The sequence below is a fragment of the Rhea americana genome, unplaced genomic scaffold, assembly GCF_003343005.1.
Source record: "Rhea americana isolate MKP2758 unplaced genomic scaffold, rheAme1 scaffold_2, whole genome shotgun sequence".
Classification (NCBI taxonomy): Eukaryota; Metazoa; Chordata; class Aves; order Rheiformes; family Rheidae; genus Rhea; species Rhea americana.
In genome coordinates this window covers 9520341-9545902 of record NW_028186149.1, presented here as the reverse complement: position 1 = coordinate 9545902, position 25562 = coordinate 9520341, and the positions used below count along the sequence as shown (strand labels likewise).

At 42.3% G+C, this 25562-nt stretch overlaps 1 protein-coding gene across 1 annotated transcript; it reads right to left on the bottom strand.

Annotated features, from left to right (window-relative positions):
- Positions 1 to 10855: 10855 nt before the first annotated feature.
- WHAMM (WASP homolog associated with actin, golgi membranes and microtubules) lies at positions 10856 to 25561 on the bottom strand (the record flags this gene model as incomplete). Its single annotated transcript, XM_085303674.1, has 10 exons — positions 10856 to 12172; positions 14865 to 15321; positions 15698 to 15793; positions 15875 to 15961; positions 17334 to 17521; positions 18474 to 18639; positions 20010 to 20179; positions 20678 to 20828; positions 22181 to 22354; positions 25358 to 25561. Coding segments are annotated over 10 exons (1980 nt in total), but the record flags the coding sequence as incomplete, so codon positions are not given.
- Position 25562: the final 1 nt, after the last annotated feature.

Here is a 25562-nt window from a genome sequence, read left to right as displayed (position 1 = left end):
TACTTTCTTCTTTTTTTTAATGACCATAGACAGTAAATGTTAACATTTAGACTCTTAGTAGCAGTAAATGCTGGGGTTTTATATATATGTATAAAAGAAAGATTTGATTTTTTTCTTTATGAACTTATTATATAACTTTGTGATTTTTATCTGATTTTATTGTAACATAAAGTTGTTTTATGTAAAAATATATAGTTTAAGTAAAATCTCTTGTCTGACTGTCAATCACTGACTTTTTGGAAATGAACACCCTTTCCCTCACGCGTATAGTCTGGTGGTTGTGAATCTGAACTGGAGACGATGCTGTCCTGTAATGCTGAGAGCATGGATCTGAGCAGCCTGCGACGAGGACATCTCACGCTGTGGGTGCCCCCACAATTCCTGGGCTGGGCTGTAACCACTGGCTGAACCAGAAAAGCAATATCCAGCCATGTTTCAGTTAAATAGCATGGGCTAACAGGTATGATGCCCAGGGAAGGATGTTTCTGAAGCRGGGGCCCTATTTGCACCTACTGTGCATTGAGAAAAGACCTTTCTTCAGAAGAAGGTTTTTGAGGAGTCTCTGCTGTTTCCCTGGCTTGGGGGAATCTCAGGAGAGAAAACTCTTGGGTACTTCCTTTAACTGATGTAGCAGCCCCTGTTGCCTCAGGTGTTTTCTTTGGAGGAACTAACTAGGACTCAGAAATAATCTGTTTTGAAATTAGAGGTGTTTTGAGATCTGTCTTCCACATCTGCATATAGCAGTTGTTAATAAGAATCCTCCAGAGGAGCCTGTTTGAAAGGAGCCCCCAGTGATGTCCGTGATGCCACCCTGGTAGGACAGGGCTTCCCTGGCCAGGGGTATCTCTGAAGTGCGCTTACAGATATTACACAACCATGCTTTCAGCACCAGTGTAGTCATTTTACAGAAATGGCAGATGCTGTCTTTGCATCAAAATGGTATTCCCAAAGGGATTAGAAAGGCTTGAAGCATGCTAACGGATCAGTTTCATTGTGTCTTTATTACTTTGGGTTACAAGGCTGCAAATGTCGAATTTGGGGTGAGCAAGATCTTTGATTTTTGACCTTTTGCCAAAGCTCTTCTACTGGAGTCATCAGTAGATCTGACGTGCAGTCAACAAATCCTGACAGTCCCTGAATAACCAATAGTCATAAAAGAAGCTTGTATGTAGTGTAGCAAAATGCAAGTAACATTCTCCAATTCTTAGCAAAAACATTTATAGAGTTGGATTTGCATAATTATAAGCCTTAAAGTGATAGAAGTAACTGTGCAAACATTGCATCACAAAACGAAGCACCTAAACTAACCTTACTGTCCTGTTACCATGTCATTTATTGTTTCTCCTCATTTATGAACGCAAATGATTAGCTTCAATGCACTGTCCAGCCTGCCTGGAGAAAATATTGCTGGAAGTTTTGCCACTGATACACACAGAAGTGTGTATACATTTACATTTGTATTTATTTCTTTTTATCTCCCAAAAAGTATACAAAAACTTGTAAATAATTTTGATGATTTACATTATTACGTATCCTTTACATAATAAGCATTATTAACCGGAGCTGAGTAGTAGCCCCACTCAGCCTAATAATAGGCTAACCTTTTCCGTTGTACATTTAAAAAATATATGCTAGATAGATACAAAAATATAGAAATAGTATCTGGAAAAGTAAACACTGGAAATGAATGTTGTTTTGACTCCGACCTGCTGCTGTGATGCAACTGTGCTTCAGACAATGAACTGCTTGGAGCAAAATTTAACCATACTTTAAGAGCAGAAAGAAATACCCTGCCAGGTGCCCTCAACACTGAAAAATGGCCATCCAAAGATTTCTAAACTAGCTCTGCAAAAGCCATGCTAGTAACCTGAATCATAAGCTTTTATTATTTTACATGAATCAGAGCAGTAGAGTCCTGTAGCTGTCTCATGCTGTGAAGGTCTTAAGTACAGTGGATTTACAAAGCTTGGCTAACCTTCCAGGCAAACATCTGCAATCTTATCACAGTAACACAATGCTGGGAACATTTTACGACTCATCACAGTTGAGTGGTGCTTAACTCAGACCTTGTCATGAAAAATTTTCAAAAAGACACTTGGGTGTTAACATTTTCCTTCAAAATTGAAGATATTTCAGTAACTTTTCAGAACTGTTAGATCTTCTTAGAAGCTCTGAATGACATGATCTCTGTCCACTCATCTGTCTGTAGATGGAAAACTCTAGACTATTATTTGCGTTGAAAATAGGTCAAGAAATTTTGGTTGCTAGTGAATTTTGTTGGTGCCAATATAAGGCCTTGCTTCTGACTTCAAGGGCAGTGCCCCTGCACTGTCATCAATAGYGACAATAGCAGTTAGAAACATTTTACTGAATCAATCCTGTTCAAGAAAAGCTTTTGGGTCCAGTTGGTTTCCAGTGTGAAATGCATCTCTTTATAATAAATACCAAATCCTTGTCTTCATGTACTGCATGATTTGTATTCAATATCGTAGAGCTAAATGCCTTTCAGCTTTTCAGAAATGTTCTTCCATACTTGAGTGGATGCAGTAGGCTGGGGAGTAAAATACCCCAAACAGAATTTCTTGACACTGATTTGCATTTATTTAGGCACCTTTATGAGCAGATACAATTATTGGTACCTGAATCACTTTTAAGTATTTCTTTTTTTCTTTTCATGTCCCCTTCATTGAGTAGTATTGGTAGTCTATGAAAAAAAAAAKATCTGTCTTATTGTGGCTTGTTGTGATCAGGAGAGAGAGCACTCTTACTTTTCTCCCACATTCTTCTCATTGAACGTGATTTGTTGTGTACGTCCTGCATTGTGCTTAACGTATACTGGCTGAAGACATACAGGGAAATATAAATAAAGTCAGGACAAGCACCCTTTTTGCAATATCATGTCACACTGAATTGTATTAGTTTTCAAAGCTATTTAGTTTAAGGCTCTTACCATTTATTTCACTGCTGCCATTAGCCACAGCTTTCATATTTCTCTGGATGCAGGTCTGCGTTGTTCATTAGCCTGGAGATGAACGATCTGAAATGGGATCCTGGGAGTTCTTTGAAGAACAAATGATCCAGGAAAGAAACCAAATATTTGCATCTTTCAAATCCTGCTAATAGGTAGCAGTGTTAGGCACATTTTTAGCAACATTCTCTGGCTCTGAAACCTGGGAAATGATTGCAGTGATTCACTTTCTCCTTACGCTGCTGAGGATCCATGGTAATCTTTACAGTCACTCCCGTGGGGTGGGAATAGCTTTATGACCTGGGTATGAAAAACAGACAAGTGCTATTAAAAAAAAAAAAAAAAAAAAAAAAAAAAGTTAAAAGAAAAATGAATGTACTGCACAGTGGGCTCGCTCTACTAAACTATGCTTTTTTGTTAGTTTTGAGACTTACTGGTTCAGATGAAAGATGACCAAGGTCCACTGTCCTAGTCTCTCTATAAGGTGAGATGCACCGCCCTTATCAAATCCCAGCTTCAGCTTTTTCACTTCTGTATCCTGTAAGTGGGCACTGAAAATTAAGGATAGCCTACAGAGGTTTTCGAATGAGCCCTGAACAATTTTCTTCAGAAGCAGGTATGGCTGTTGTAATAACTTTGATTTTTGATTATTCCAGGATGAAACTATGTTACAGATCACAAAAAGTAATTAGCTCCTCTTCAAAGAAGAAAATCAGCTGTTACTGACATGCAAGTCCTTGTTTATGGATGTGATACATTCATATAAAAACAAGCACTRGCAGTGATGGGAGCATATTCAAGCCTACGAACCAGGTGCAGGAAGCCCAATGTTCTGACAAATGAGTGTAGGTGCTCTCTGCTCGATGTGGGTCATCTGGTACAACGTGACGATGAAGGTGCAGCCCCTTTCTTCCAGTAGCCAGAGCGGGTAAGTAGGACCTGCACCCACGTCTCCCTGCTCATGAGGTATGTCTAAACCTGAATTTCCCAGGGGCTGCAAGGGCACAGTGGTGCCTCAGAGCGAGTGGTGCCTTCCAGCTTCTCTTTGCTGTTCGGGGGCAGATCACAATGTGCAAAGCAAATACAGCCAGGAAAGCTGTCCTCAGCTAAATGGCATATACTTCTTCATAGGCAAGCCCGGGGAGGCCTTGTTGTGCAGACCTCTTCTTTTTTGTGCAAAATGGGGCACAATCCTGGCACTGCCCTGCCCCAAAGCCTCCATCAGGTCTTTCCAGGTGGCCGTCCAGGAGCTYGGGTGGCTCAGCAGACCTGTATCAAGGGAAAAAGTAGCTTGCATCTAAATGCCTGGCTCATCTCTGGTCCACCTGTCTACATACCCTACTGAAACATAATGATAGTTATATACGTAAAACAATTGCAGCCCTGCGAGACCGCTATTTACAGTGTCGTGGGACTCAGTTGCCACTTTTGCTAGCAGCCGTCCTGCAGTGAAGAAGGCTTGTCAGCCAAGCCGTCCCATCTCTATAGCTCAGGTATGACCGTGAGAGACCCCGGCCCTAGCAAGACAAGCCCCTCCAGCACATGCAGAGGAACAAGCTTTGAGGAAAGCGTCTTCTGTAAGCAATACCAGGAGGGGAGCATGAATCTATTCTACGCAGACTATGTCTCCTAGGGCATACAGCCCACTTCCCTGGCAGAGAAACAGAACCAGCTCTTGCAGCATTTCCATGTGAAAAATGCCCTGTTAAGCACGGCAATCAAAATGCTTTATCGCTTTGTGCATGTTTGCGCACATCTTCCAGCATTTCTATTCTAAAATAATTGGCCTGCCTSTATTGGAGGCGAGGGGGTGACAGCAACGGTTTTCCACGTAGGCTAGCGGAAGTGTAGGTGCTTGATCTGCTTTTGCAGTCACCGCTGCTTAGCAGGAAGCAACTGTGGCAACAGCAGTGACTCACTTGTTAATGAATATTGATTAGAACATGTTTCCAGGAGGGGAGTAGATCCGTTTCTTCACTTCGACGTTTGCACTGCCCACTGCCATGGTGCTGCGAGCACCCAGATACCACGCTGGTGCTGGTGGTGCCACCTCCCGCTTCTCCAAGCTGGTTCCCTGCACCGCGAGAAAGCAAAGGAAAACTGGGGAAGAGTGGAGGCTGCTTTGGTCTTCAGAGATGAGCTACCTTTCAGTTTTCTAAAGACACACATGCAATGGTATTTAGGCTAACGTTAAAAAAAAAAAAAAAAAAAAAAAAAAAAAAAAAAAAGCTATTGCCTTGGACTAGAAGGGAATTGCAAATGGCAAATTGCAATTTATCGCAATAAAGGAGGAATCGTTTGGATGGTGGAAAAGCAGCCTTGAACTAGGTTACAGAGTTTGTTTCCTGACAATGTGACAAAAACTAGTGTTCAAGCTATAGCCCAGCCATGGCCTGAGCACAGCAAGTGTGCAGGAAGGTGGGAACCAAGGAGGGAGCGGACAAGGGCGCCTTGTGGTTTCCCTCTTTACTATAGATATATTAGCCCAGAATGAAATGTTCTAAATCTGAGCTAATTTAGAAAGCCAGGCAATAGCATTTCCCCCAGATGTCTCTTTTCCTGGTTACTAGCAGGTCAGCTCTGTATTTTGGGATGAATTTGTGTGTGAACGCGCCCCACATCCTCCACCTAGGCAAGAGTGCTGCGGGCCTGCAGGGAGGCACCAAGTCRCTCGCTGCCAAAGGCCTGAAGTTGCAGAACGGAGCCCAGTGCTGGGGAGATAAACCCCAGAGAATAACCAAGTGTAGTTTTTGGCTAAATATGTGATCTTAGCAGTTTGTGGCTCGTTTTTACTGGCAGAGCAATGTCTTGCTAAAGTTGGCTTCCTTTACAAAGCATTTTCACAAGTAGCTGAGTTGTTACTGCTACCTGAGCAGATTTAATTGTGCATCCTCTTCCTTTTGGCCTAGTAGGACAAGCTGAGATGGAAAACCAAGCACTTTTTTGCCAGGGAAAAAAAAAAAAAACCCTCATGTTCTAGGAAACTTTTTTTCTTTGTCTTTCCCCTTACGGATCCTTTTGCATATTGTTCTGAGCCTGCATTTGCTACCAATGYTTGCAGTGGCATTTACTAAAAGAGTCCTACAATACCATTCACCTTTTTTCATTGCTAGGGGTTTGATTGAAATGATGTAGCCCTCTTTCTTGCCGGTATCATATTATTATGGGACCTATTGTGCAAATGTTCCCTCTGTGATGCAAAAAGGATCACAAAAGTTTTGGATTAAAAMCATGCTTTTCAAATGAAGGCATGCATAACCTAAAAAATCTCTCTCTTTTTTTTTCCCTCTCTCAATGAGTCTTATCTACCAGTCTCCTCTTTGTGAAGCAGAACTGAAAAAAAAAAAAGCAGCATTTTTCAGGTTTTATTATTTCTACTGAATATGAGCTCAGACCCAGACAAACTCAATAGTCCCTGCAGTCTAGCAGGTTTTCTATATATATATATGTATGTATGTATGTATGTATGTATATATGTAGGAGAGGAAGTTTAGGTTTTAATTTTTTTCTTGTTTTTAGCAAGAGGGCTGAGAAAGACAAGTGCTTACAGCTTTCAGGCATGGTGTGGCTTGAGGCATCCTCTTGTTTTGCTTGCAAGGATGGGAAATTTTAAAGCAGGCCAATAGAAGAAGTTCACATTATATTGTAACAGTCCRACCAAGCTTTGTAATTCATTAACCAGTAAAGTCTTGAAACTGCTCTTTTATGAGATGGAGAGGAAGTGCTGTGCATGCCACTGACAGACACTGGTTAATCTCATTAAGCTTTCTGCAGCCTCCGTGCCCTTTATGCGGCCGTGCTGGTACGCAGGTGAGCAGGTTACTTGCACTGACAACGGGTACTGTAGAAAGGAGGAGCGGGGGTATGAACTGTAGTTTTTAATGCAAGTAAGTAAGTCAGTGCTAAGGGAAGTAATTCTCTGTGCATCTCTGAGAGTGCTAACAAGGTCCAGCTCTACRTATTTAGAAATACCCGGCTTGGCTAATACGCCTCAGCATTTGTCTCAATATACGGTTAATCTGGGCTCTGCGGTCAGCAGCACGTGCACTGCGGTGCCCTGGGGACACCGGGTCCCGTGCGGCGGCTGCCGGAGCTGGGGCCTGGCCCCAGACACGGTCCCCTTGCCGGCACGAAGAGCGTGAGCGCGGCTGCCGAGAAGCCAGCAGTGGAGCACAGGCTATCTCTGTGCAAGCATGTTATATAAGTTCATATCGGGTTTAAAATGGTATTAGCTTCWTTAGAAGAGTCTCTTTGAACTCAGTGCGACTACATGCATGAGCAAAAAGTGACATACTTGCTTAAGTCTCTGTAAAAGATCAGCGTCCGGCTCACTTGAGGGTGTTCACACTCAGACTTGATTCACTTGAGTCAATAACATTTTGCRGATAAAATTATCTGTATCCAGCTTGTGAATCAGCCCTGAGTGTTGAACTGTGGGTTTGCTTATAGTAGAGCTTCATAAATCCCCCAAAAGCATGTTGACAGAAATGCTGACAAATCCATAACCGTGCTGCTATTAGCAGCTATCRTGGCAGTGCTCTGTGTGACGGATAAAGCTGTTGCGATCCTTCCTTTGCTGTGATCAAAGTACTGGGATTTCAAAGTGAAATTCTCTTAGTCAGATCAAGTAGTCTTTGAATACATTAACTTTAAATCTCCTTAAAAATACTGCCAGCTAACGTCCGGACTGCCCACATCTAGTTAAAGAGATCACAAGCCACGGTGATACTGACTTAGATAAATTGATCTTTTTTACCTCATTGCTGGGCTATTCAGCCGTTCTATGTTTTATTAACTCTTTAATGCTGGGAAACTGTATTTTTTCCATTTAAAAACAACTCAGCTGCTGCAGCTGGACAGTCAAGGCAGACTATTCCCATTGAGGGATTCATTTATTAGACCAGGATGAAATACTTCTTTAAGATAGGTATTAAATTTCAAAAGGCTGCCACAGCAGTTTTAAAAATTATTAAAAATAATCTATTCCAGTAGAGCTGTTCATCACAGGCCCAACTATCTGCTCCAATTTCTTGAGCTCTTTGCTCATTAGCCATTGCGCAGCAGTGGAAGTCAATTGTGGCACCCGGCACCTCTGAAAAGCCCCAAAGTGCATACCGAAGCCCTTGTTCAACTCGAGATTAAGGTGTCTTTCCTCTTGAAACTTTCAGAGTTGCTTCTCCAGACTGCCAGTGCTGGAGTGCTTGCTTGGAGGTATTGGTACCTACCTGCCATATTCCCAGGTGGCGCCGGAAGTACAGCGCAGCCGCACAGTCACCGAGATATGAAAGAAAAGGCAATTTCAGAAAGTGTTTCAATTTTCTTAAATTAGGGCATCACTCAGAAAAAAAAAAAAAAATGCGGATTTCACCATGAAGCAAATTAAGTCTCATGGCAATGCCCTTGAGTGCCTCATAAACAAGCCTGTGGATCTGCTGGCCACAGGTTAAAACCAGTCCCTGTCACAACCCATCAGCAACACCGATACTACGTCCAAGGTATGTTTGTCTAACCAAGGATTAACGACTTCCCATGACAGCAGCGCCACCACCTTCCTGGCCAGTCTGTTCCCATGCTTCACTGGTCATACTGCTAGAAAGGTTTTTTTTCCACAGCTAACCTGAAAYCTTCTATAATTTAAGCCCATTATCTCCCTGTGAACAGACAGAACAAATTATTCCTTTCCCCTTTGCAACAGCCCCTTATAGTGTGTTTGACAACTACTCCCTCTTGCCCTCCCCTTCTTAAAGCTAACACAGTGCTTTTGGTCTTTTCCAGTGTTTTTGATTTTTTTTCCCCTCGGTGGTGTTTTTGGTGCCTGTGGCCACTCATGCTCCAGGGCCTTGCCACCAGCRCAGCTCTGCGGGGGAGTGAGACTCCCAGCACCACGGTGTCTCTGCAAGTAACTCAGCACCTTTTAAGCTCTGCTCCTGTGAAAGCTCGTCTCTGTTGAGTAGCATCCCTTTAATTCTGGTAACAAACCAGGTGGTGAGGCCATTTAATAGAGAAGAAATCTTCCATATCAACAACAACAACAAAAAAATAGCTGCAGCATATTTTTTTTGTACAGCAAAAGTCAGCTAGTTAACAAGTGCAAATGAAGCGGGCTTCAGAAACCAGGTGGGTTCATATTGTTTTTGAGCAAGCTTTTAAGGAAGTTCTTCAGACTGAGACAGAGAAAACTCTATTGAACACCTGATTGCAGAACCTCACTGAGCTTTAGATATGATTGCAAAAGAAATCTCTAGGTAGGAAAACACAATTGCTGTCCAATATCTTTGTAACTCACACTGCCCCTCCTGGGTAAAATTGCTGCTGTTAAACATACAAAAGCCGTGTGATTTGCTGGAGGAATTGCAACTCACTTATCCTCTGCATATTTTAAACTGCTGAACTTAATTTCTCAGCACTGTACCTGAGAGCTTGCTTTGAGAAATAACCCTGTGCAGGGCTGTGCCATAGGCTCTGCCTCGAGGTTCAAGGTGTCCCTGTGTCTGCAGAAAGCTGGATTAACACTGAATSTGACTATTTTGTGTGTGTGTGTGAATTTGCAGGAGTGGATCAAGCTTAGTATTACTTTTTATTGCTGTCAGGCAGCAGATGGCCGTAGCACAACTGCTCAGCCGACTGGGGAGCTGCACGCACCACGTGGCCACCACGCTGGCAGAGCACAGCCCCACTGGGCCCAGGCTGTTGCAAAACAAGAGGTTAAAGGAAACTCATCTGCAAGTAAGCAATGGTTGTAAAATATTCCCCATCAGCTGGGAGGAACTGAGCCTTCTGCAGCATGCAGAAAATACAGTCTTAAGGCCTGGCCCAGCAAACAAATGACTTGCTGTATCTTAACGTAACATAGACAGGGCAGAGCCCACAAACATGGTAAATGGCCCCTGGAAAGCCACTCTGTGACCATTTTTCTATTGGCACTTCAGTAGCATGGGCTTCACTTGGCCTGTAACTCCCTGTGACAGCTTTGGACCCTGAAAAAAGTACTGCTAATTAAATTCTGGAGCAGAGCCCGTGCAGCAACCAGTAGAGCTGTGTCCATAGCAGGTTTGTGAAGCTGGAACACGTTCTCAAACTCAGTCTGATCACATACCTCAGCATCGTTAGAAAAATAACAGCCGAGCCCCTTCCTTCAGTTTAGCCTGTCCGCAACCCACACTTCCAAAAGCTAAGCAGGAGAGTGGAGCTGGTGCAGCTCTGGGGATCCTGTCCCAGCTGGGCACTGTGATGGCTGTCAACTCAGCTTTGTGTAGGCAAAGGACCAAACGTTGCCCTTGGTGAGTGTACGTGAGGCATCCAGCAAGCAGGAAGCTGAAGCACGAACACGCACCATGCTCATGTCCAACAGCAGCTTGGCACCACTGCGGGGCACRGCGAGAGCGCCCGGCGGGCTGGGCCAGGGCGGGGGCAAGCGCTCTTTCAGCTTCCCCTCCACAAGCCGCCTCACCCAGACGCCACACCAGAGGTGGCTCCATGGCCTGACGCCTCTCACACTGCAYGGGGACTCACCTGTGTGGCTGCTGCCACTTGCTCCTGCTCCTTTTGCTTGGGTCTGAACTTAGCCTATGAAAGAGACCTCTGTGTCTGAACGATGATCCATTAGTAAAATTTCTGTTTCTAGCAGTACCCACTGTGATAGAAGAACTGGGTTTTTATCCGTTTCAAATAGCAGTAGGTGCTAAACAGGAAAAGATGAACCCTAGCTGCTTCTCATGAAACTGCTAGCTGCGTATTTGCTGTCCTGATTAAATATATCTGCTACTCTATAGTAAAACATGGAATTAAGGTACTATACTTGCAAGTTTATTATCAAATTACAATTCACAAATATTTGAGAAATAACGGCATTTACATACTCCGTAAGTGAAGGAGCACCACTGCCACTTGTTAAAATGAGAGTACACTGAAGCCACTTCTGTCAGGATATATTTTTATTAAGGGTCAATAATAAACTCCAAGAAAACTTTGAATCATTTTTGTCATTATTTACCCAAAATAGAAAGTCTATATATATAATGTACGTAAATTTTAAGATAGTTAGGTTTCAGGTATAACGTAAATAACTGCCATTTACAAGGTGCTTTCAGGTGATACAAATTCATGACAGCAGATATAAACATGTATGGATCTTCTCAGTGGAGAAACGCAGCTCTGTATTACCGGGCTAGATCACAGAAAACATTACATACAGTATTTTGGCACTTTCTTCTCTGCCAACAGTTCAATATAACCGGACATATGAAAGATGCTTAGCTTTCAAAAATATTCTATATTTAAATTTCCAGCTAAAAACTAAACCTTTCAGTAATTAGTACAATAGTGTTTATTTCAAACTTGGTATGAGTTTTCCCATTCAGCACTGCCAAACCCTTCCAATGTGCACACTTTACAACATCATGACAAATGGAGTATCCAAGCAGTTATCTGAGAGTGAGCTGTATGAGAAAAGCAACACATTAAAGGAATTTCTGACAATGGAGGTAGTAATGAGAGTGCTTTCAAATTTTGCTTTGACTTCAGGACTGCTTTACCACCACAGGTTTGATTGAATTTTTAATTCACAAAGCAGATCTTCAGTTAGTGTCTCAACATTATCACATCACAACACATATAATGTATATTTCAATTCAGTATTTTAGCAGTCTTCAGATACAGTGAAGACTCAAGTCTGCATGGCTGAGACAGAATTGCCTATTAATGCAAGCATTTTTGGAGTATCATTTCCCATGCAAAAATAAGAATCTGCAGCTCTTGCAGAAGATCAGCAGGACACTTACCATATAACAGATTTTGGACTGTGACAAGAATACACACACACGTGTCGTTCTTCCATTTTGAAAGGAACAGTCTCCTACAATGTGCAAAATGAGACACATACTATGTTCCAGTCAGTACATCTGATATTCTCAAAGGGTTAGCTCTCCCATTCCCTACTGTTCTGATCATTGTTTTCCTCTTCTTCAGAATCAGCAGACACTTTTTTAATTCTCTGGATGACTGCCTTAATGCTTCTTTCCAGCTCATTACAGGATCCTTTCCTGTTCTCTTTCTCAGTATCYTGATTCACTTTTCTCAGTTTAACTCCTTGCCTTATGGCAGAGAGGATGTCGTCTTTCACAGAGGCGTAGGGATCTGGTTGTTTCGCTTTGCGAAGAACACCTTCACCGTGTTTTAGAGAAGCCAAAACCTCGTCCATGGTTCCTGCACAGATAAGTCAGCTGTTATTGGAAGAAAGAACAAGACAACCACACTGGGAGGTATGAAACTCTATCCACGTGTTCACAGTTCTTCCCTTCATCATTGCTGAAGACAGGAAAAGAGAATGAACTGTTCTGGCACAGACTTTTGCAAGCTTTTGCAGTTCCAGGTTCTGGAACTGAATAGTTAAAAGCTTTTATACCTTGTATTGAGCATCCAGCACCTCTTTAACATCACACAAAGCTGTGCACTAAAGAAGAAATTATCCACAAAGGAGGATGCTTCTTTTTCATTATGGCTTTATGGGCTTTCAAAACAATATTACTGAACCAAATAAAGTCTTTTATTCTATATTAGAAACAATCTACCATTCCTTCTAGCTTTCTCAGTTCCCTGCTGAGACTGTCAATTGCATTTTTGCTCAACGAAGAGAAAAATGAAATGATTTGAGTAGAAAGGCTTGAAACTGCACCACTGAAGTCAGTGGGAGTTGGATCAGGCCCTAAGCAGGTAGGCAGGCAGCTCTTTTCTGCATGGACTTAAAAAATAATTCTGATTTTACAACAGGATTTAAATCTCAGGTGTATGTTTCTAAACTTTAGACTATAAAGGACATCATACTGAGAGAGCTTCTCCTGGCTCTCTTAGTACACACCATAACTTGTGTTTTATCCCTTTTATTGGATTCTTTGTTGCTAACTTCAGACTGTCAGACAGGGAAGGCAGCTTCCCTGGACAGCAGTCCACAGCGACTCCTCCAGCCATAGGTCTAGGCCATCTGTGCCTCACAGCAGGAGGTATTTTTGTCATTGGCAGTGCAGAGAGGGTTATGTGATTAATATCAAACAATGAAAATTTAACATTCTGCTAAATTCTATGGTACGTTCAGAGATTGAGATGCCAGAAAAGGATTGAGCACAGATCCACAAACTGATCTTACAAAGCTTTCTAGGAAGCAAGTATATTAATCAAATGTGCTGCCTTGTAAAAAAAAGTTAGACTAACCAATAATAGTAGTTCCACTTAGAAAATATGAAAGTATGATGCTAGCAAAAACTACCTCTTTATTAAGTAGTTTCAGCAAGTTCCTATGGCAGTATTTTATTGATTACTATTATAGCAATTAACATGCTGTTTGCATGAAAGAGGTGTGAACAACCAATTGGATCCCTCCAATAAGCAGAAAAACAGGATTTTCCTTATCCAAAAATAATAAAAGAACATCAATGTTTGCTGTGAATGACATTAAATATTAGCTACTAGCAGGGCTATTCTGGTAGCAGACTGCCTTGGTGTACAACTCCTGTTGCTAACTAAAGCTTCTTACGAGTATCTACAGTAGTTATCTCATAGACCTCCCGGACTGAAGACAGCAAACTAAGCTACTGGATGTGCAGCAGTTTGCCACGGCAGCCTGACTGTGTCTCAGCCCTTCAGTCTGCTTCTCCTTCACCATCCCTTGGAAGAACTGAAGACACGAACTTCTCTAGGTATTTCTGCCTGTGGTTCTCCTCTCAACTGAGAAGTTACAAAGGCTGCTTAGATGTATTGTGAAGAGCCGGAAAAGGGAAAGGAATGTACCATATTTAAAGACCTGCTTCATTCTAACATAAGCTGAACTCTGAAAATTGACAATGAAAAATTGCTGCCTTCCCACTTAGATCAATCTCTCTGGATACTCAGAATATCTGCTTGCTTTAGAGGTAAAAATAAGTCTGTTAGCAGGATGTAACCAGTGTAAGCTTGGGAAATAGCTGAGCTCTAGTCTCATCCAAACTGCTGTGTTTCAATTGCAGAGTTCAGCCTTCAGTTACACCTCTSTGATCTTCCTCTAAGAAAGCAGATGTGCACCAGAGCAGAATTGTTGCCCCAGGAACGCAAGTACGCTGAAGCAGATGCCTTTCAAATCTTGGCTGAATTCTGCATGAATCATCCTAAGTAACTTTTATTTAGAAACTAAGCAAATTCTAGGTGGACACAGACTATGTTAACTTCACAAATGTGCGTGGTCCAAACTGATGGTTCTGCAGTATGGAAATACTGAAGAATAACCTTAGTACAAGCACAAATACATTCACAGCAGTCCTTCTTACTGGACATGATTAATCCTCAAACAGTATGCCACATTCAGTTGAAAGGTGGCAAAACTGTGGCAAGAATAAACCTGGAAACAGAGGCTGCTTCTCATCAAATACTGAGAATAAACCCCAGCAACTTGGAATCGCTTCTGCCACATTCCTCTCTGTTAAAGCAGTGGCATTTGTAGTATGAGAAACACAATCTCCACAGAACTATCAATGCTGTGATTAAGAATAGTTTAAACTCACTTCTAAGGCCACTCTTACAGAGCAATGTAGGATTCCAGCACTGCAATTCAAGTCCAAATGTTCTAAAAAATTACTGACCTGTATGTCCAACTTGATAGTGCTTCTCAAAACATGTTGAGTTACAAACACTAGAAGTCAGTGCCCTGTGAAGTATATCAAACTGGATATCCAAATCATTGTTATTCATTTAGTATCCTGACTTGTGGTCAGTGTTACTGTTCGTGGTTTCTTAGACTAAGCTTTCTAAAAGCTTCATTCTCTTGAGCAAGACTGCAAAACAATGTTAATGTCCAGAACCAGAGGGACAGAGAACTCAAAAACGCAGGAAAGGAAGAATGAGAAAATCCAGTTGATGTGAGTATACTTACCTACATAATTATTTACAGATGTCCTGAATAAGTCATCCTTCCTGTGCATTCCAGGGACCTCAGAGCTAAGGGGAAGTGGCTTATCCTCTATTGCTGATGGTGTCTTAACATGGAGAGGTAAAGGGGGAGGGGGAGGGGGAGGAGKTAGAGGAGGGGGTGGTGGTGGTGGAGAGGATGGAGAGTCCATCAGCTCCTCACTGTGCTTTTGTTGCTTTGAGTCACCAGCAGCCACAAAAATCTGGACAGGGATATCTGCTGGGGTATTCTGATGAGAAGCTTTTAAAATTTTGCCTTCTGCTTCTGCTAGCTGCATGCTCATTGGCTGCTCCAGTTCCGGCATCACTCTTGATGAAGGCAGAGGGGACAGCATTCCAGCCTGCTGGGTGATGCTTCGCGGCCTCTTGGGACTGAGAGGCTGGGGAGAAGATGTTTTCAGCTCTATGTGAGCTGGGCATTTCTGAAAAACAAAGAGTAAGGCAGGAAGTCACTCTGTCATTGGACTGGTAAAAACAGCATCCCCAAAGAGACAAAAAGTTGCAGACTTGAACCACTCCTGTACACAGAATTCAAGCAGAAAATTCAATACTGAACAGAGTTAAAGGAATATCAAGGTATTTCTTTCAAAGTGATTTCCCTACTTCTGCTCTTTGCAACAGGCTCTGTACCTGGAAGCTATTTTCCTAGTGGATTCCTTTCACTCATTACACACAGTCCTAATTTAGGTCACTCAAATGGTGGGCTCTAATCTGGACTGCACACACATGTGAGCTATGGCTACTTTATGTCTCCCTGTTTTGACACCATGTAGGATTACTGTAGTTCACAGTACTTGCCTCCCTGAATGTTCTCAGCCTTTCCAGTGTTTTCTGACGTTCTTGGCTTATCCAAGCTTTTTTCTTTTTCTCTTCCTCTTTTCGCTTGTCTCTTTTCTGTATTAAAACACATGTAAATGAGCATTTGTGCATGAAAACAAGCTGCCAGATTCTGCAAGGCTGCTATTCAGTACTCACTATCTGTATGCTGTGATGCTGCTGGAAGCGTTTTTTGCTCTCCTCTGCCTGTTGCAGTCTCTGCCGATGGCTTGCTTCACATTGATCCTGGTGAAACAACAAAATTCATGCAACCCTTGATTAGTTAATATTTACTGTGTATGCAGTCTGTGCCATTAACTCATGTGCAAAAGCCACTCTAGTGACCAACACCATGTGCTTGGCTGTGCCAGAGGATCCCTAAGCACAGCAGGTGCCAGATGTGAGGCCCTACAGGTAAAGTCAGTATCCAGTACCCAAATCTGAACAGATTCCTCTGTCTTGTATTTAGGTTTAAAGAAAAAATAAAAGGTAGCAACAAGCTCTGAAGAAATTTCATCCATGTACCAACTGGAGGGAATGGGTGCAAAAACATGAGAAGAAGGGCAGAAGGAAGTTAGCAGGGCACTGCAGAAACACAGGGCTATTCTCCTTCTGTCCCTCATTTGCTATAGCTCCCACATACAAGGGGCAGGGAAGCAGAGGTATGTGAAACATAAGGAATGGCTGACAGGGATACCCTCTGTCAGCAAAAAAAAGGGCCTCCGAGAAGTTGCAGATTTCAGTATTTTCTCTGAATCACAAGTTGTCACTGTATAGAGAGGGATTATCCACATGGTTGGGTAAGCATTTGCGAATCATCTGTCATGTGGCTTTAGTGTTATGTAACCAACAGACAGCAATTAAACGCATGAAAATGGAAGCAGAGGGAGTATCTGCTGAGAAAGCAGTTGCAGGAGATGACAACCATTTGTGAAACACTTCCAATGAGATTCCCATTTTATCTGGACTAGTGAGGGGTTAAAGGCCAGATGCCCTTGGTTTAAACTCCGCTTTCTGGCTCAGCAGCACTGCACAGGTGTAAAGGAAGCCCAGCTCACTGGGAAAGTCCACGAGAGTCAACTGTGATTTCATTTGTTTATTCCTAGTATCTCGCTCCAAATGGGAAGCAAAAATTGTCCCTTGCACAGAACTGAGAGGCTGGAGAGAAAATTGCAGTAGTTAAAATTTCCCTTCTTTCCCATTCAAAGGTAAAGTAAGCATCATTGTGTGTGCTATTCTGTCATTGCAGCTTCCTTCACTGCAGGCCAAGGTTTCTCCCGTATTGCAGCTGCTTTATACCAGGCAGTCAAGGCAAAGCTCCAGCTAGCCATAGCATGGCTCTCCAAGAGGTTTAGCTGATAGAGGAAAAACCTCCTGGGTCATCCGTGTAAGTTTGCGCTCCCTTAATACACTAGAGGGCTATTTGCACCACAGAGTGGAGCATAAAGCTGGCTTAAAATCACATTGCCCCTCGTTCTGCTTTGCAGGCATTGGCACGTCACACATCATCTTGTTATATTCCACCCAAAGCTTCCCTAGTTATTTTCTGTCCGTCCCTTGTGGGTCAAGACTTATGACATCAGTTAAAGAACCTGCACAGCTCCAGGGCTGCATTTACTTTTTTGTTCCTGAGGTAGGCTCTCCTCGCACAGACAGTTCCACGCCTTGTCTCCAACTGCTTAGTCTTCCGCCTCAGCTTCGTCATTTCTGACGAGTTAGTGTAATGTTGTCCCATTGTCTGTTCAATGACCTTGAGCTCCTCAGGATTTTCACATGTATCATAGTAAATAACTTCATCCTGTTTCTCTAAAAAGGCATTTGGTATTAAAAAAAAATTTTGCTACAGTTGTTTAAATATTTAAAGTAGTAATAACATTTTAAAAGCCACTGAAGGCAGCCAGTTAGTTACTAGAAAGTGTAACGCTTCAGAGTCAAGCTTAGTCCTTCAAAGTCTTACACAAACATGTAATGCTACTCACACGGATGCTTTGCAGGATCAAGTTTATGCTGTTAGCATTTGCTGTTATTTAGCTTCCTCTTTCCTATGTCTCTCTGTGCTTTAACTCTACCTTCACTGACAGGAGTTTTCCTGGAAAACTGAAGACTGCTCTGATCAGCACTGCATGATTTATTTTCCTATTTACTAGGTTTTAATTATGCAACAAGCAGAAGCAATGTATACTGCACAGTAATAGGGAAATCATAAAGCACAAATAAGCATGAACAAGACTGCTGCCTAATTTGGTTATAAATATGTTAAGAAGAGACAGTTAATACATCAGTACTCAAGTAGCATCTAGCTAAAATCACCTCTTTTTGTCATTAATAGGATATATTTTGCTATTTTTACATACTAAATTACAATAGTTTTGTGATGAATTTTGAGACACCTTTCAGTAGGTTCCCTGAAGGAAATTTCAGTTTCCATACATAGATCCTGTAAGAGCAACAGGTATCTGTAACAAAGTTATCTCCCATGCCAAACTGGTGCACGCATGTATCACAGCTGCTGTCAAAAAGAGTCACCAATGTGGCTTTATTTTTTTTAACCTACGTTATTGAATTACTTTTAGGAGACAAAATATCAGATGCTGTCCCAACACTAATGTTTTCAAGGGATGCTTTCTGGTATCAAGACCGAGTAGGAATAGAGTAGGAATAATATTCCTTTTTTTTTTTTTTTTCTTAATACAAAACCAGAGAAGGCTGTATCACTGCTACTTTTTGGACATATGCTTAAATATTTGTTTATTCTTACCTTTAATCTGTCTCCTTAAAGTGTCCAATTGTACAATAAGAAGCATCTCTTCATATTTCAATACTTCAAGCTGTACATTATATAATTCCAGTTGGGTTTCATAGTACTCCATTTCCAGCTCTTCTGCTACAGTTAGGTTCTCTTCTTGTTCATCAAGATTCTCCATCTATATAATCCCAAAGAGAAAAAAAAATAGCAAAACATGTATGAGTGGCAGTGCACCACCAAAGAAGGGATGAATCTCCCTCTCCCCTGCCTTTGAGTCCACCTTACTGTGGACTTCGACTGTGCTGCTCACTGCACTCTGCTTAGACAGTTCAGCTCCCCAACCTGGCATGAAATTGGTTTCACTTTCTGCTTGCTTACTGAATTCAATCAGCTCATGGAGAGGCTGACAGGAACTAGAGCCAGGGAAAGGCAAATGATGGGAACACACAGCCAAGAGCAGGACCTCTCCCCTTTTTTGCCAGCAGCAAACTATGAGATTGGGCACAGGCCGTCTTGTGTACCTTCTCCCTTAACATTTGCATCAGGCTCCTAAAAGCTGGTGAGAGTCTGTCAAACAAGTTTTAGAGAGATAAAGTTATCAGTAAGCTGTTATCCCAGGGAAAATTAGGGAAAGAAAAAACTCTTTCCTCTCCACCTGCCTTTCCCTGCTCCCAAATGAAAATATAAAATCAACTGGGTGCTGTGAATTAGAAATATACTGATTGGTCATTTAATAATTTCCTGTTCTAATGCAGATTTAATTTGTGAAAAGCTTCTTTCAAAAAGAGGTATTCTCCACTAAGCATGATGTAGCACCACAACTATTTTTTAATTAAAAGGGTATTTGCGCCCTTTGTGATAAAACTACTATTGATATTCACTGTGCTGAGGCCTACCAGAAAAGGTTTCAATATAATCTGCACAAATAACGCTGCTCCTAAGGACAATTACATTTAGTGCAGTGTACTAGTGCTAGGTGCTCCTAGCAGCAGTTAGATGGCATCAAGTAGGAACAATCAGAATATTAAGTAAATATCTTTCTTTTGCAGTGTTCTCTGAAAATAAATCTCAGCTTTTAGTCTTCTTGCAACTAATAGTTTTAAAGGTTAATAATATAAATGCTAACACAACACTTGAACTATAAAAATGTTTATCCTAAGCTTCCTAAGTATCCTCATGTGTGCAGGAGCAATTTAAAAAAACAGGAGATAGGTATTTTCTATAATTTAAAGCTATGTTGAAAAACAATTAATTTAAGCTTTCTGTTTGCTTGTAAAATTAAAAATTATTTATTTTTCACAAACTGTCAGGAAACACTCTCTCTATATATATATATATATGTATATGCATGTATTTTTTAAAGTAGTTTATAACATGCTACAATTCTGTAAAATGCTTAGAACAGAACTTGGGTGCTTTGTTGAAAAATGTCTTCTAAACCCAGTTGCATAGACAAAGACTTCTAAAGTCTCCCCATGCCCCTTCCGTGGGTTTTGATCAGCCCTTCACAAATCTGTGTCAGAAAAGTGTGTTTTGCAGGGGTCTTACGTTTTTCTGAATGCCAGCTTTCTTCTGTTTCAGACACAATTCCCTTGCCCGCAGATGCTGAAGGGTTTCTTTAGCTAACATATACTTCAGGTTTTCTAGTCTTGGCAAAGCTGATGCCCAGGTGGCTTGACCAAATCTTTTCTGATCTTGTTCCATCTGTTTGTGCATTGCTGCAGATTAAAACATTGCAGTAAGATAGGAAAAATGCAGTGTCCTAATAACCTTATGTGTTCCACTACAGCTGCAGTGCTAAAAATGCTGATGCTACTAAACAATTTCTGAAGCTTTTGAAATTATAAGAGTGCAAGACTGAATTTATGGTTTTATAAATGTAAGTCAAATACTTAACTGTACCATGTAAACATACATTAACGATTACACAGCAATGTACTCAGTTAATACCCTGAAATTCTTGATGTTTTCACAGCAAAGGTTAAAGTTGTGCATGCTTTTTATTTAGAGGTTTGCAGTCATAATTCTCAGGTCTTGATGACATCCATGTGTAAGCCAATGCAAATTGTAAATCAAGCTGGTTAAAAGATGCAAGTCTAGGTGAACAAAACACTCATCCTAACCTCAGGGTTTACAGAGATAGAACACCAAAGGGCTTTTTAATTCCCAAAGACAAGTGCGAATCACAACCTTTTGTGGAAATTCACTGTGATTACCTGCCAGGGCCTTCACGGTTTCCTTGAAGTAGTTCACAGTGATATCCTGAATGGAGCACACAGCATCCTCTGCCCGCTTAGTCCATTCCTCAGCATCTTTCTGCAAAGCTGCTATTCTTTTAGGCCCCAGCTTATCATACTGTAAAGATTTCTGCAAGGAGACAAAATCCTCAATTATCAACTGGTTACCACAGTGGTGCAGCCTACACTGAAACATGTTGCAAGCGAGGTAGAGCACAGTGGCAAAGCTGACCGTCCTCTCACAATACGGGCCACTGTCCAGACCCTGCTCCCCAATCCCCAGGTTAATGCATAACCTGTCATGACTTTAATGTTTGCTTTGCATTCATTTACTTCTTAAAATATTTGTAAATCCTCATCCTAAATATCGTGTCAGTGTGAAACATTTCTAGTTGTTACTAGAAGTAACTCAGACACACTCTTCTATGTGCAATGTTCCCTTCTGTTTTTCCCCCATGTGTTGACAGCACATTCCTGGCAGGTCCCCCTGTTTGGCAGTTCTTTCACACAGGAACAGGGATATAGAAAAGAAACATAAGACAGTATTTTCAAGCCCACAGAAAACTGATAGAGGGTATGCGGGTACAAGACTACTATTCGATTTGTCTTTTCTTAAGTAAATTTTATATGAGCCTAAACTTCCTTTTAAGATGTTATCTATGCAGAAGAAAACTTTCAGTTTAATCCATTCCAATTTTTGCTTTAATTTTCAGTACTGCATACTGTTTTACCCTCACAGATTTAGACTTTCAGTAGCTAAAAATCTTAGAGTCTTAACTTACAACTGTTCTGCTCTTTCCTACAACATTAATAGCTCACTATAATTTTAGTAGACTAGTTAAGGGGAAATCAAAATAGCAAAGGTCCGTCCTTTCAAGGTGCATAATTCTTGACTATGGGCTTCCAGTTTAAGATCATGTAGAATTAAATGAACAAATTGACAAGTGATATGCATTTTAGCTTGTACTTCTAGCAGGCTCAAGCAGCGACAGAAAACTGCTGTGTGGTAAGACCACTTCTGCCACCACAGCTGAGTTAACATGCTACATCAGCATTGCTGTGGGACAGTATTCCCTGTGTTATAGACTAATCTCATTGAAGATGACCCAGCAAAGACTACTCAGGCTTCTGCAAATTGAGCCTACCAGAGTCATACCACAGACATGAAGAGGTTAGGGATGTTTTTTAATACCTCCCAGTGGAGGGAGGCAAGACACTGGTGGGAAGCTGGTTGGGTTCAGCAGGTACAATCCTATTTAAGCCAATACCATGGACTTCATTTCAGTAGATCCTCTCAGAGCAGATCTGCTGTAACTCTGACCTTCTCAGTCAGGTCTGGTAGCTTGGCAGGAAAAAGGAAGTAGGTGAGAACAGAATTGGGGAGTCTAAAGATAATCAAATGATTTGGAGTCTAAACTGCTCCAAGAGTAGATGATGACCCACTACATAACTTGTTTTTTCCTTTTGTAAGGGCAGACCTACCAGGATTTCCAGTTTGCACAGGGTCGCCAGTTCACGCATCTCTCTGAAGGGCTGCAGTAAAAACTGGTAGAATTGCGTTGCCATGGTAACCAAGTCCTGATAAGTTTCGTCTTCTTCTTCATAAACCTTCATCAAAGCCACCATTGTGTCAGCACTTTTATGCTGCTTAAGAATCTAGAAGGATAAAAGGTAAGTCTGATTTGGCTGCGTTTTGCATTTGTGTGTGCTGACTGCTGACAAGCTCTGGTGGAAAGAACCTGTCATTTATCACCAGAAAGAGCCAAGGCTTTCCATCACGCAGAAGGACCGCTCCAAGCTCTCAGCAACCATTCCCAGCAGGAAATACCATTAGCAACATACTCTTAAGGGCACTAATTGCTGCATATTGCATTAGGAGACCGCAAGGGGAATCGTGCCTAGGGCGTTCCATGACAAAAATGCTAATAGCTGTGCACAGCTGACTTTATAAATACAGATGGCTCGCAGGGGATGTCTGAATATTGTAAGGGCAAGTAAGGCATTCGTAAACTAGTTCTTGCAACTCTTTCACAATTACTAAGTGCCTTCTAATATGACATGAGTTTCTGGATCCAGAATTTCTCATTTAAAGCATGTAAAAAATCAGACTTTCTTTTAAAAATAAGAATTCAAAACCAGATTTCTACTCTTGATATACTCTGCAGCTAAATTCCTTTAACCTCTTTCTTTTTTTAAATTCGTAATAATTTATTCCAATCTGAGTGCTAGAAATATTACATTTTATAACTTGCAATTCTTCCAGGGAGCAACTGTCTCTTACTGATAGTTCAGTGCTCATTTAAGGTATTCATTTGCCCCTATGATGAAAAATGAATTTAGAATCTTTCCTTTAATTTGTTTACTTAGCATCAATCAAAGCTTCAAAGATTTTTCTTTGCCAGCAGATAACAGAGACCATGGTGCAATCTATGTGCCAGGACAGAGGCAGCTGAGGAACTAGAGGTAAGCTCCGGTGAGAAACACAAGACCTTCTGGGAAGGATACAGTTTGTGCTGCAGGTCCTTAAGGGATGGAGGGGAGGGAACAGAAGGTGCTCAGTGCTGTGACAATCAAGAAAAAACACTTTGAAACATGCACCTGACTATGTTGCAACTGAAAAGTACTGGCATGAAACTCTGCCGGTTGCTCCTGCCAGCCGAGCCTGCATACGACAGCAGGAGCAAAGGTCCCAGCCGGAGGATCCTCCGGGATGGGCAGAGGAGTTGGGGTGAGGCCAGTGCCTGCCTGCCCTCTCCCCAGTCCTGGCAGGGGCAGGATGGGGGAACACAAGGACCAGAAGCGCAATGTTCCTGGTCATCCCAGGAGCCAGGGGCAGCTCAGACGCTGTCCTGGGGTCCAACCATAGCAATTGAACAGTCTGTTTTTTCCACTGTTAAAGCTAAGCAAAAATTATTCATGCACTTTCTGGTTCTTGTATTCATACACTGAGGGCCATCCACCCTGGATGGAGGATATTTATACTAGGGAGAGGGGAAGTAATTATGAAATTTTAGTCTACTCATGAGAAAATTATTTGTCATAGTTTTTCTGGAAAATCCTTGCATTTATACAATTTGCTATTCTTTTAATAGAACTCCAGTTCACCATTAGCCAAAATGACTCAAGCGGTGGTAGGTGATGATATTGCTCTCGGGTTTTTAAGACTTATCTTTGAACAAAGACACACAAAAACGAAACATCTACATACTGCTCCTCTCCTCTGTTTTACACGGGCAACTTCTGCACTATTGCAAATGTTTCTCCTTTTATCTCTAGTCATCTACCCCAGAGGATGAAGTATCTGAGGAAACATGGATGTAAACAGGGAAGAAAGATGCTCTGATATTTAAGGTTAGTTTGGAGATGGAAGACAGGTTTCATTTTTGGCTTTGCTCAGGGGGTCTTGGGTAACTTGATCTACACTGCATATAATGAACTTATGTTCTTGTGAGGCCTGGAAATACAACAGTAACATTTAAAGTATCCTTAGATGTAGCTAATATGTAGTTGGCAATAGCAGGATAATTGGCACTGAGTTATACTTAACCATCAAATCCCAAACTGCCACATACGCATTTACTGTTCTGTGCTGCTTGCAGAAGAGCACAAGGGCCAGAATGTATTTCTAACTGGGCCATGGACTGTTACAATCACACAGATACTGTAACTTTTGTATGCAACATTGTGCATGAGCGTCATGCTGACTAAAGCCCCTTTAGAAACACTATCTTTCTGAGAAGGAATGGGAATTACAACTATTAAGCAGTTAAACAGAAAACACTAGCCTAAAGCCAACTGTCTCAATTTCTTGCCAAAGTAGAATCATTTTCACAAAATGCCTTTCAACATGCTCTGCAAGGCAGAGCAAAAAAGCTTTAGCAGCAACAGCACCAGTGATGTTAAATTGCCTTTAAACCTGATGTTAACACGGCAATGTTCTAATGCACTAGTTACCATCCTTAAAACAGAGCCCTTAATACAAGTGAAAAAAAATCCAGCTAGACACCTAGAGCAAGTAGGAACTTAGAGTAACAAAGACATAAAGGGTTAGTATCATAAGATAACTATACATTCAATAGGCCAAATTTGTACACTTTGGAAAAACAAGTTTCTGATTACAGAACATCTGTTTGGTATAGGCCTATGGATTGGTTTGGTTTAATTAACTTTTGACACAGAATCCCCCAGCCACTGGCATGACTGCAAGAAGGCAGCCTGAGAGCTTCACAGGAAAGTTATCGCTGCTCTCCTCCCGGGCCACTACTCCACTCCGCACACAGCGCGGCTGGGTATTTTTAAGAATGTATTTTTTCAGGCACGCCTGCAGCTTAAGCAAGTGCCCAGCACCTCACACTTAGAGCCCTCAAGCAGCTCGCTTATTCCCTGCTTAGCACAGGGCTGCTTACAAAGACTGGCCGCTCTCGACGCTCGAGCGCGTCGACTGGGCGCTCCCGGCCACCCAAAGAAGCGTTTGCGCAAGCGCCAACCTCAGCACGGGGCAACGCTGCGAGCAGGACGACGCCGGCGACTCGGCCGCCCCCGCCACGGCGCCCGCGGGCGACCCCTGAGCCGTTCAAGCGAGCGGGGGGCAGGCAGCGGGGGACGCGACGGGAGGCAGCGGGGGCGGCAGGGGGCTCGAGCACGACGGCCGGGCCGTACCCGCCGCAGGGCCTCCTCGGCGCGGGCCAGGTGGCCGCGCAGGGCCCGGCCGCGCAGCTCCTGCAGGCTCTCGTAGTAGTCGTCGTCGTCGTGGCGGCGGCGCTCGGCGGCGAAGAGCGCGTCCAGCAGCACGCGGCCGCCGCAGAGCTCCAGGGCGCAGCCCAGGTAGCGCTCCAGCTGCCGGCACTGCTCCTGCGCCGCGGCC